This window comes from Nomascus leucogenys, chromosome 14 (genome assembly GCF_006542625.1).
Source record: "Nomascus leucogenys isolate Asia chromosome 14, Asia_NLE_v1, whole genome shotgun sequence".
Taxonomy (NCBI): Eukaryota; Metazoa; Chordata; class Mammalia; order Primates; family Hylobatidae; genus Nomascus; species Nomascus leucogenys.
Window position 1 is genome coordinate 64,742,197 of NC_044394.1, and position 13,135 is coordinate 64,755,331.

At 38.5% G+C, this 13,135-nt stretch overlaps 1 protein-coding gene across 10 annotated transcripts in view; it reads left to right on the forward strand.

Annotated features, from left to right (window-relative positions):
* CTNNA2 (catenin alpha 2) overlaps positions 1–13,135 on the forward strand; it is a 1,208,900-nt gene that overhangs the window by 1,101,325 nt on the left and 94,440 nt on the right. For all 10 annotated transcript variants that reach the window (XM_030827614.1, XM_030827615.1, XM_030827616.1 and 7 more), the window contains 3 exons: positions 1,793–1,885; positions 2,713–2,869; positions 12,484–12,684. In XM_030827614.1, the coding sequence (XP_030683474.1) occupies positions 1,793–1,885; positions 2,713–2,869; positions 12,484–12,684 (451 nt within the window). The remainder of the gene's footprint in view (positions 1–1,792; positions 1,886–2,712; positions 2,870–12,483; positions 12,685–13,135) is intronic.

Genomic DNA, 13,135 nt, shown 5'->3' on the forward strand with positions numbered 1-13,135 from the left:
GTAAAATGAACTAGAATATAGAATACAGACGTAACAAAGATGAATAAAAATGTGGAGAGAAGACATGATATAACAAAGAAATTGAAGTTAAGAGACCTGCATCGTTAGTCCCTGCCCCATATCGAAAAACCTTCCTGCCCATGGCATGCAGTATCTGTGAATGGTCTTAATAAGGCATATGTCTTTTCACACTTATTTTGAAAACTAAGTAAAAGAATGAAAATCAAAGGTAAACTATAAACTATAAGAAACTAAATAGTAATGTTTGGAATTCACTTGTCATAATTTCTCCTAGTACATTTTCTCACTGAAATAGATATAATGCATCCTCTTTCTCCCTTAAAAACTCCAAAACCCTATTCTTTACACTAATGGTTTATTGAAGTAATCTTTAAAAGTATTCTATCACTCTCAACCCATCTCATGTTGCTGATAAGGAAGCAGCAATCTAAAATGTGAAGTGACTTATAAAGATGCCCAGTGGTCGAGCTTCCTAACCTCCAGGCCTGTACTCTTCTCACTATGTCATACTGCCTAAGGTTTGTTTCACATTAGGAACTATAAGCATGGGTGGTACATTCTAAAATCCTAGGGCATTCAGCCGTGGGAGGAGAGCAGCCCAGTTTTGGAGACTAAACATAAGCAGGATACCAAAAAGGCAGGTGGCCACAAGACTCCGGGGATTCTCTCTGCTAATCATTTGTTCTATTTGCTCCATAGCTCCTACCCCTTGCTGTCCTTCTCCTCTTCTTTGACTTTTCGTATCCCTGTTCTTGTGTTGTCTTGATACCAGCCTGATGGGACTGATTGGTCTTTTGATGGTGGCTTTGTGGCTGTTGACCTTGGCTAATCAATCTCACCTTGAATTACCAACTCTCCTTCAAGAGAAGGAATAACAAGTTGAACCACTTGACCTGGGAACTTGAATTCAGTCAAGCTGTTTGGGGTAGCAGAGTGTTCGTAAAAATCAAATTTGAATGTCTTGCTTCCCCTTCCCTCCTTGGTTCCTGGCCCCATCCAACTTCAGAGCCAACTGTTTGAAGATGGAAGGGGCCAGGAACCAAGGAAGAGGGGAAAAGAAGACATTCAAATTTGGGCCAGGAACCAAGGAGGGGGAAAAAAAAAACTGTTGGCTTTGAAGACGGAAGGTGCCAGAAAACAAGGAGGCCATCAAATTTGAATGTCTTTATACTAGATCTGCACATTGTAATTTACTATATATTCCGCCATTGTGTATTGAATGCTACGAGCCTTTTTGTTACATTGCTCATAACAGCTGGCCTCTAATAACATTTGAGTTGGCTATTAGTGGACTAAAATTTTCAGACAGATCGGGTATTTTGGGGGCAGGGCACCATAATTGTCAGCTTACTATGAGTCTCTCAAGCCCAAATAATTGCCTGTAGCATTCTTCTCACTCAACTCTACAGGGTCAGAACTGAGTACTGATATGGCCAAGATCACAGGTTTTTGCATTTGATGATGAGTCTTAGGAGGCTCCAGAGAGTGTAGGTGGATCAAGGCAGTTCATAAGAAAAAACAGTTCAAAAACCCTGTTAAAACACAACCTTGTATATGCTTGAGAGTCGTGAAATGCCTCTTCTGACAGAAATGCCTAAATTAGCATAAGAAATAGTAATAGTTGGTTCTACATGAAGGCCAGGGTACCCTTATCTTATTTCTGAAAGAATTCTCCTGGAAGAGACATCTGCCAGAGAAGGTACAAGGCGGAGCAACAGTATACTTTCCCTTTGCCCCAACCTAATACTCTCTAAAATCCTCTTCAATACAGGTTGCCAATTTGGCCTGTTCCATCTCCAACAATGAAGAAGGGGTGAAATTAGTTCGGATGGCAGCCACCCAGATTGACAGCTTGTGTCCCCAGGTAAGCCTCATTCACTTTGTTTCAAAAGCCTGTCGGTGACCTTCTCCACTCCAGCCCTTGTGCCCCTCCTTTTCTTTCTCTATTTCCTCTTGCTGAAAAATGCTACTCATCATTTATGAGCTGTTTCAAGTTCTACCTTTCTCAGAAAGAATAAACCACACCAGTCTCTTCAGAATTACCATGGCAGGGGCCGGGCATGGTGGCTCACACCTATAATCCCAGTGCTCTGGGAGGCTGAAGTGGGAGGACTGATCGAGGCCAGGGGTTCAAGGCCAGCCTGGGCAACATAGTGAGACTCCATCTCTACAAAAAATAAATTAGCTGGGTGTGGTGGTGCATTCCTGTAGTCTCAGTTACTGGGGAGTCTGAGGTGAGAGGATTGCTGGGGCTCAGGAGTTCGAGGCTGCAGGGAGCTGGGATTGTGCCGCTATACTCTCCATTCCTGTTGACTTTGTTCTGTTTGTTTTGGGTTGTGATTTAAATGTTCCATACCTATTTACCTTGTCTCAGCAGCTAAATCATAAAGTTGCACATGTGGAAAGCAAGAGTTGCATTTCTGCTGTATCTGTGCTAAGTCATGAGACTTGTCCAGGAAATACTTTTTGAAACCTGAGGCAAACTATTACGTCTTAAAAAGAAGCAAACAAAAATTAATGGTAGTTGAAAATCTACTTTATCTTTTATGTGCTTGATTGTCCTTCTGAACACCAAGAACCCACTTATCTGTAGAACGTACAGGGTGCATGGTTTTAACATGGTCTTTGACCGGCTTATTCCTCTTCTGAAGTGTGTGGTCATCATGTCCCTGGATTGTTTCCAACAAATAGGTCATCAATGCCGCTCTGACACTGGCTGCCCGGCCACAGAGCAAAGTTGCTCAGGATAACATGGACGTCTTCAAAGACCAGTGGGAGAAGCAGGTCCGAGTGTTGACAGAGGCCGTGGATGACATCACCTCAGTGGATGACTTCCTCTCTGTCTCAGGTAATCATCACAAACAGGTCCTTACAAGGCAGCTAGAGGAGGGTAACTGAATGAGATAAGGAAGGTCTTGCAAAAGTCATGGGTCTGTGTTTCAGGCGCACTCCTTAGATCTTTCAGCTTTTTTTGATCATCTCTGCAAATGTGATTATAACACTCTCTTAAATGCTTCAGTGTTTGTTATTTCAAGACACAGAGTCAAGGCATTAAAAGGGAATACATTATTTAAGGTGGCTTATATTCCTTTATAGTGTTTGCAGTTTATAAATCAGGATGGCCTTTGATGTATCTGAATCACTCATGTAAAAAAGGGCCAGGGAATATGGGATTCATTAATCTACACAGTTTATGTCTTAAAATAGGTGATCAGTTACTCCAATTTGGCTATGTTAAGTTTTGTTTTTTTTTTTTTTTTTTTTTTTTTTTTCCCCAACAAGTGAAGGTTTGCGATAACACAGGTAGAGATATCAGCCACAGAACTTATCCCTTAGCAGGGACTTGGTAGCTATCAAGGCTTTGAGCACTTGTCTACGAGGCTGTAGAAGGAAGTGAGTGAAAGAAAACGGAACTGCTCATCATTTGAAATTATAACTTTCTTCTTTGTAAATGAAGCCAGACTGGAGGATGCTAGTAGACATGAATAACTGTGGAGACAGTTTGACCTTTAACAGGACTCAAGGAGTCCATTTCAAGATTGGTCTACCAGCCAGCAAATGAACATTTTTCCAAATGCTTTTGACCTAACTTATTTGGCCCAGTTCACCTGGAAGAATCTCTGTGAGGAGGAGGTCACTGGAAATATCAGCCTTCTTTGTGAGGTGTTAAAAGAGCCAGCTGACCCTTGGAAATTCAAATTGGCCAGATGTTGATTCTACACAGGTGTGTGGAACTCACATCTACTGACTCAGGCAGTACTAGCCCTGATGACCTGCTGGTTCTTGGCTGACTGAGGGCTGAGGGAGACATTGCATCACTGTTGGTGGGAACCAGGCAGCCAGGACCTCTGACTGCAACAGGGTGGAATTGATTTCTGAGGGAGGCTGTCATGTTTAGAAAATGTTTCTGGTTGCAGTCTTTTCTTTTCCTGAAGAAACATAATAAATTCCCACTGGGGCTTGTCTGAGAACCACGTAGTCAAATCTAGATTTGATGGATAATCAAAAAGCCAGCTTTTCAATGATGGGGGCAAGCCAAGGCAGATGGGAACATTGATGTAACATGCGGCCTGTGACTAGAATTACCTTACTCTCTGCTGCTTGATTTAATTCTCATCGAAATTCTATAAAATAGGTACTAGATTACAGAGGGTAGGTAACTTGGCAAAGATGGTATTAAAATCCAGATCATCCTCTTTTCAGAAACTATATAATTCTCAATATGTCAAGATAGAAAGGAAATTTCCTTTGGTGCTTGCTGCTTTCATTTCAGCTTCCTTTTTCCACCTCTGGCATTCTCATTCCAATCTCTAATCCCTTTCCGAAACCTGTCTTGTTTTTTATTCCCAAGGTCTTTGTTTTTGATGACTTGTCAGAGCAACTATTCATTTAAATATCACCATATCTAGAGCTTAGCTGATAAAAGAACTCAATATGTTGTCATTTCTGCTTTTTTTTTTTGTTTTTTTGAGATGGAGTTTCACTCTTGTTGCCCAGGCTGGAGTGCGATGGCATTATCTTGGCTCACAGCAACTTCTGCCTCCTGGGTTTGAGCTGTTTTCTTGCCTCAGCCTCCAGAGTAGCTGGGATTACAGGCATGAGCCACTATGCCAGCTAATTTTGTATTTGTGGTAGTAGAGACGAGATTTCTCCATGTTGGTCAGGCTGGTCTCAAACTCCGGACCTCAGGTGATCCGCCCACCTTGGCCTCCCAAAGTGCTGGGATTACAGGCATGAGCCACCGTGCCTGGCCCATTTCTGCTTTTTTATTTTTATTTTTTGCTTTGCTGATAGCTGAGTCCCAATCTTGTAAAAGATACCTCCACAAAATGAATCTGTCATAAGGTATTTGGGAATTGCTTAGATAGGTATGTTGGCAATTTGGGTGATGGGGAATAGAAAGGTGGCCGCTGATACTAACCTTTATAGTATATGGTCAGTTTTTTTCCAGGATAACTATGGTGCTCCAAATAGGAGACCTTTCCAACCAGCCTCAGATCACACAGCTATCCTGACAGCCCCTGGAAATCTTCTGCATCCCCTTCTGCCTTCACATCAATAGGAAATACCTATACCTTGCCTTTTTCAGAGAGGAATCATTTCAGAACTTACAACTTTTCCAACCTATTCTTTAAACACATGTATAAAAATTTCTGAGGGTGGGGACAAGCAAGGTGAGGAGGTCTTATCTCAGACTTCTTCAATAGGGCAAAGCTTTTCTTAATTTTCGTCCCCCGAGTCCTGCCTCTTTGCTCCCTTTTCTCCTTGCCATTCTTTTGTGCATCTCATTATTACCAGCAACAAGAAAAGGCTTTGGCTTCTGCTGATAACACTGTGCAGTCCAACCCCAGTGGTACAAGTGCCACAGCATGCCATGGCAGGAAAATGAACAGGCACTGTCAGAGAGCCAGCTTGGCAGGGCCTGCTGGAAGGATGCCTTTGGAGTTGACAATCAGAGGCAGCAGGCACCTTTCCACAGACGGGGTTTGACAAATAATGATACAGCCCACTCTGTCCTGCTGGTGGGCTGTGGACATAGCTCAATAGTTAGGGAAACTACTTCTCATCTTCTCTCTGAGCTAGAGTCGAACATTTACATAAGTAAATTGCAAGTTTGGCCCAAGAGATATTTTGAAATGGCATTAATGATACTTTATGTATCAGTTTCCTCTTAGGGGAATATCTCTTTGGGCAGGAAACTCTATTTAAAAAACAATCAAAACAGATCTTTGTTTTTAAAAGACTGTAGTTTTTTTTTTAATGCTACCCTAACTTCTGTATCTGATATTAAATTTGTCCATATGAAATGCAACAAGTTTGGGGAGCAATGATGCTAGCTATTAACATCACAGGAGCAAAACCAATTTTCAGATGTGGCCTATGCACATAAAAAAGTGAAATGACTGTGTTATAACAGTCAAACTTTTTCCCACTTTGGAAAACCTACGATTTTTAATAGTGTTTTAAAATAAGCATCTTGGCATTAATCATGTGACAGTTTGATTCTTGGATTTGGCTCACAAAGTAGTAGGAAGCTAAGATCTGAAAAAGCTATTAACTTGATCTCATAATGCCCAAGAGTTTTGGTTTTTTAACTTTTCCTTATTTTTTTTAACTCTACAGTCTTAAGATTGTTTTCTTTTAAAAATTCACAGTGAACTTTATTTTTTTGAATCTATAGCCTTATGGTTTACAATAGTCAAATAGTTTGGTCATCACTGATTTTTTTTCATAACAAAATTATATCATTTCTAAAATAGTAACATTGCCAAATGTAAGGAAGTTTACAATAAAATATGTTGCACTCAAATGTTTCATGACATGTTTAAATACCACACTTGATGTTAGAGTGTGCCACCCAAGCATTGCAAGTTTTCACAGCAATGGAATGATCTCTAGAATACTTTTGCCTTTTATTACTATTTTCATCTCTATTCCTTTCTAGTTGCAACATTTCTCTCTCTTTACTTCATGAATTATTTCTCTTCAAAACACCTGAGAATAAAAGTGTGTAATTGATCACCCCTTCTCAATGGGCATGTTCATTCAGTGTGTCTTTTGATTGCCTGCTGCCTATAGGCCACTGTAAGGAATGCAAATATGAATGAAGTGTGTATTCTGCCTTTAAATAATTGACTGCCCTCCTTGATATATACTAGATTAGTGTGCTTACTAACTGTTAAGTCCTAGACCTGAAGGCACAGGGTATAGGGGTGGGGAAGTTATTACAGGGGGTTCAAAAATCCATATATACACCAAGTATGGTCTTCTGATGAAAAAGTTCATGTTCATGTCTGTGTAAACAGGTATGGCTTTTTTCCAAACACAGGCAAACCTCAAATGTATTGCTGGTTCTGTTCCAACTACTGCAGTAAAACGGCAATTGCAATAAGGTGAATCACGCAAATTTTTTTAGATTCCCAGTGCATATAATAAGTTATGTTTACAGTGCAGTGTAGTCCATTAACTGTGCAGTAGGATTGTTTAACAAATGTACATACCTTTATTTAGAAATACTTCATTTCTAAAAAATGCTAAAGATCGTTCTGAGCCTTCAGCCAGCCATAATCTCTTTGATGGTGGCGGGGGGTCTCCTTGATATTGATCAGAGTGGTGGTTCCTGTGTGGTTCCTGAAGGCTGGCATGGCTGTGGCAATTTCTTGAAGTAAGATAACAATGAAGTTTGCTGCGCTGATTGACTATTCCTTTACAAAAGATTTCTCTGTAGCATGTGATGTGCTGTTTGACAGCACTTTATCCACAGTAGAACTTCTTTCAAATTGGAGTCAATCCTCTCAAACTCTGCTGCTGCTTTATCTACTACATTTACATAATATTTTAAATCCTTTGTTGTCATTTCAACAATGTTCACACTATCATAGCTAGGGATAGATTACATCTCAGGAAGCCACTTTGCTCATACATAAGAAGCAATTCCTCATCCATGAAGTTTGATCATGACATTGCAGATTCAGTCACATCTTTAGGCTCCACTTCTAATTCTAGTTCTCTTGCTATTTCTACTAGATACGCACTTTCTTCCACCACTGAAGTCTTGAACCCTTCAAAGTCGACTATGAGGGTTGGGATCAACTTTTTCCAAACTCCTGTTAATGTTGATATTTTGACTTTCTCCGGTGAATCAATCATGGATGTTCTTAATGGCAACTAGGATGGCGAATCCTTTCCAGAAGGCCTTTAATTTACATTGCCCAGATCCATCAGGAGAATCACTATCTATTGCAGCTATAGCCTTAAAAAATGAATTTTCTAAATAATAAGACTTGACAGCCAAAATGAGTCCTTGATACATCTGCTGCAGAATAGATGTGTTAGCAAGCAGGAAAGCACTATTAATCTCCGTGTACATCTCCATCAGAGCTCTTGGGTGACCAGGTGCATTTTCAATGAGCAATAACATTTTGAAAAGAATTATTTTTATTCTGAACAGTAGGTTTCAAGAGTGGACTTGAAATATCCAGTAAACCGTGCTATAAACAGATGTGCTGTCTTCAGTCTTCGTTGTTCCATTTATAGAGCACAGGCAGAGTAGATTTAGCATAATTCTTAGGGCCCCAGGATTTTCAAAGTGGTAAATGGGCATTGGGTTCAACCTAAAAATCAACTGTATTAGCCACTAATAAGAGAGTCAGCCTGTCCTTTGAACCAGTCATTGACTTCTTTCCAGCTATGAAAATTGTAAATGTCACCTTCTTCCAGTAGAAGGCCATCTTGTCAACACTGAAAACTTACCGTTTGCCCCCTTAATCAATGATCTTAGCTAGATCTTTAGGATAACTTGCCACAGGTTCTATCTACATCAGCACTTGCTGGTTTACCTTGCACTTTTATGTGATGGAGATGATTTCTTTCTTAAACATCATGAACCAACCTCTACTAGCTTCCAACTTTTCTTCTGCAGCTTCCTTACCTCTCTCAGCCTTCATAGAGTTAAAGAGCATTAGGGGTCTTGGTCAAGATTGGGCTTTGGCTTAAAGGAATGCTGTGGCTGATATGATCTTCTATTTAGACCACTCAAACTTTCTCCATATTAGCAATAAGGCTGCTTCATTTTCTTATCTGGGTGTTCATTGGAGTAGCACTTTTAATTTTTTTTCAAGAACTTTTTCTTGTACTTACAAGTTGGCTGTTTGGCCTCTCTTGACTTGTCACATGTCTTCTTCACTAAGCTTAATCATTTCTAGCTTTTGATTTCAAGTGAGAAATGTGTGACCCTTCCTTTCACTTGAATACTTAAAGGTCATTGTAAGGTTGTTAATAGACCTAATTTTAATATTGTTGTGTCTCAGAGAATAAGAAGCTTGAGAAGAGGGAGAGAGATGGCAAACGGCCATCTTGGTGGAGCAGGCAGAACACGCCCAACATTTATTGTTTGCCTTCTTATGTGGACATGGTTCCTGACGCCCCAAAACAATTGCAATAGTGACAAAGATCACTGATCACAGATCGTCAAAACAATAATGAAAAAATTTGAAATATTGCAAGAATTGCAAAACTGTGACACAGAGACAGGAAATGAGCACATGCTGTTGGAACAATGGCACCAACAGACTTGCTTGAGGCAGAGTGGCAACAAACCTTCAATTTGTATTTGGGGGGGGGAAAAAAACAAAAAACCCCACCAATCTGTGATACACAATAAAACAAGACATGCCTGTAGATTGTTTTTAATAAAATACAAATCTATTTGAAAACATTCTGAACCATAGTAGCATTTACATGTCTACCATCCATCAATATAACTACTATCATGAAGAAACTGTGACTCATTTTTTCATAAAAAGGGACCTGAATTGGAGAAGGTTGAAAAACACTGAATAAACTGTAATTATATGTTGCTTAACAACAGGCATACCTTCTGGGAAATGCACCGTTGGGCAATTTCATCATTGTGTGAACATCATATACTGTATTTACACACCTAGATGGTATTGCTTACTGCATACCTACACTATGTGCTATAACCTATTACTCTTAGGCTACAAACTTGTACAACATATTACTGTACTGAATACTGAAGCAATTGGAATACAATAGTAAGTTTTGTGTATCTAAACATGTATAAATATTTTAAAAGTACGGTAAAAATATGACAATCTTATGGGACTACCTTCAAGTATGTAGTCTGTTATTGACTGAAATGATTTATGTTGCATGACTATATATTAAAATTTTAAACATTTATTTATAAAAATTAGTAAATTGGGCCGGGCCTGGTGGCTCATGCCTGTAATCCCAGCACTTTGGGAGACCGAGGCAGGCAGATCATTTGAGGTCAGGAGTTCAAGAGCAGCCTGATCAACATGGTGAAACCCTGTCTCTACTAAAAAGACAAAAAAAAAAAAAAAACTATCCAGGTGTGATGGTGCATGTCTGTAATCCCATCTGCTTGGGAGGCTAAGGCAGGAGAATCTCTTGAACTTGGCAGACTGAGGTTGTAGTGAGCCGGGATCGTGTCACTGCACTCCAGCCTGGGCGACAGAGGGAGACTCCGTCTCAAAAAATAAAATAAAATAAAATTAGTCAATTAGTAAATTATAAAACTAATACTTTGTACAACATTATTAACCTGACTATGTAACAAATTTGTTGATGATTTGAGTAATTAGTAGCAATGTTTTTGTTATGGACTTCTAGCCTGTGCTGGTTTAAATAGGTATAATCATACCTATAAAAACATACTTCTTGCCTCTTAAATTAGTTGCATATTTCTACTTTTGGATAGTCCTATTAAAAAATATGTTTTCATTTTAACATATTGGGTCATGAATAGGTTTCTTAGAATTTAAAAACAAACTTATTAACTCCAGAAAGATTAGTATCTAATATAATCAACAGACGTCTCACTATTTTTTACTCAACTCCAAAGTACCATTTCTAAACTCTGCACCGAAACTTTGTCCATTCTTGTATTACTGTTATTCAAAGAAAATAGCAGCTGGGTGTGTGATTTTGACACAAATCCTTTTCTAGTTACTTACTCTCAGGGGCCAGGACACATTTTAATTGTCTTAAGAAATTCCACAGGACAGGAACAGAAGCTTCTTTTAATCAAAGTTTTACATTTAGAATTCTCTATCAATATTCATTTGAGTAAACATTTCTCTCAGATGTCCTTTTAGGTATATACTGTGTTCACATGTTTAATCATGTTTTCATTAAAATGTCATGTCTCAAGAAAATGTCATGATTTGGGAAGTATTATTTTTTGTAAGTTTTAGAAATCGAAATACTAAAATGTAAACGTTTCATTATTTTTCTATTCTAATTTATAGTTGAAACTAAAGAACTGGAGAATGTAGAAATCAGCAATTTATAATGGTTTGAGTGAAGAAATCACACTGTATGAGGTCAAAATGGATGTTCTTTATGAAAAGTCAGTTATAACTTGCAATTTTCTATCCTGTGTCCTAAAAATATAAATTTTCTTTCTAAGTACTTAGTTTAGTGAAAGTAGGGGAGATCGGTAGTGGAGACTAGGATTTGCTGGATACTCTCCTTTCTTTCCTTCTTTAAGAAATTTAAAATCAGAACTAGCCCTAAAAGCTTCTTAAAGAGGTAATATTTTATTTTAACTATTTATGAACTATTGGTTGGATTTGGCAGTTGTAATTTTAAAATATTAACAGGTTACTTAAGACTTTAAAAATATATTTATCAAAAGCACATATTTTTATGTGTTCATGTCTTGGTGTGTTTTGGAAAATACCATAAACTGTGTTGCTTATAAGCAATAGAAATTTATGTCTCATGGTTCTGGAGGCTGGGAAGTCCAAGACAAAGGACTCTGCTTTCTCATAGTCTTCTCACTGGAACCTTGCATGGTAGAAAGAGGGGGAGGGATCTCTGAGGTCTCTTTTGTAAGGACACTAATTACATTCCTTAAGATGATGCCCTCATAACACAATCACCTCCCAAAGTCTGCACTTCTTAATACTACCCCTTTGGGAGTTAGAATTTTAACATATGAATTTTAAGGGAATACAAACATGCAGTTTATTAGTTTGTGTGTGTGCATGTATGTGTGTGTTCAACTTATTTACAAAGAGCACTAAACTTTTTGAACATTTCCTTAGAATTCTGCTTCTAAAGAATGCACAAGGAATAGAATTACAGATCTCACATTGGACTTGAAAAATACAAAATTACACACTTGTTAAAACTGCAACGGAAGAAATAATGTGTTTTCCCTGTGCCATTAGAGAGTGAAGCCTCCCCTCCTGCCTGCTTGATTTCTACTTTGGGTGATCATATGAAAGTTATGAAGAACTTGACTATAATCTGAGGGAACCAGCCACAAGACTGGATTGTATTTTAATTGTGGGAAACTGATCATCTTCACCTAATCAGTTTTCCCATTGCATATACCATGTGCATGACATACTTTTAAAAGACCAACTGCATGATGTTTATTTTTCCTCAAATGTTTTCATAATGAAAACATGATTAAACAAACATGTGCCCAAAGCTTTGACTCTGGTTTTATTTATGGACATTTATACTTGGTCAGATTGACTTCATGTTGGCAGCTACAACTTCTAAAAGACCCTGTCGTGTGTAAGTATCAAACTTCGAAACAAAGGAAGGGATATTCTTTAAGTCAGTGGTCCTCAGAATGTTGTCTTCAAACCAGTGGCATTAGCATCATCTGGGAGCTTGATAGAAACTCAATTTCTTGGGCTCTACCCCAGACTTACTGAATTGTAAACTCTAGGAGTGGCACCCAGCAGTCTATGTGATGCTACCAGCCCTCTGGCTGATGCTCAGGTTTGAGAACCACTATTGTAATTATAAACTATGTCCTTTACATACAATTTTAGTATTATTAGGTATGCATTGAGATGTGTCCAAGGCAAGGGCTCATGCGAGTTGAATCAATTTTAATTGGTTAAGTTCTGAGTTATGTAAAGTCGTCTAAATGTGTATGTGTCCTCTCCATAGAAAATCACATCTTGGAGGATGTGAACAAGTGTGTGATAGCCCTCCAAGAGGGTGATGTGGACACTCTGGACAGGACTGCAGGGGCCATCAGGGGCCGGGCAGCTCGAGTCATACACATCATCAATGCTGAGATGGAGAACTATGAAGCTGGGGTTTATACTGAGAAGGTGCTGGAAGCTACAAAATTGCTTTCTGAAACAGGTAAGCATAGGTATTAGGTCTGGCCAAATGTTAATGCCTTGATTAGTTTCTATAACTGAATAAATCTGTTTCATTGATTTCTGTAGGCCTTTATGCTTCTAAATTGCACATAATCGTGGAATGGGTGGAGTATTTGAGTGTTGTCTTTGTTTTTTGAGTTTGAATTTGAGTAATATTAGGAGAATGACATATATGTCATTCCATATATGTATGCTTTGCATGCATATATTTCTTTATACTTTTCATATAGATCATTTGATTCTCACAAACAATAAAATTTTTCTGCTTAATTATCTCCAATTATGGATGAGATAATTTTATGATTTGAGAAAATTATGGTTTGAATTGACTAAGAGACTGGAATGAGGTCACAAGGTTAGAAAATAGTGCAGATGTGATAAGAACTTGGAATCTGTAATTTAACCTTTTCTTCATTTATTGCTTGAGAGGA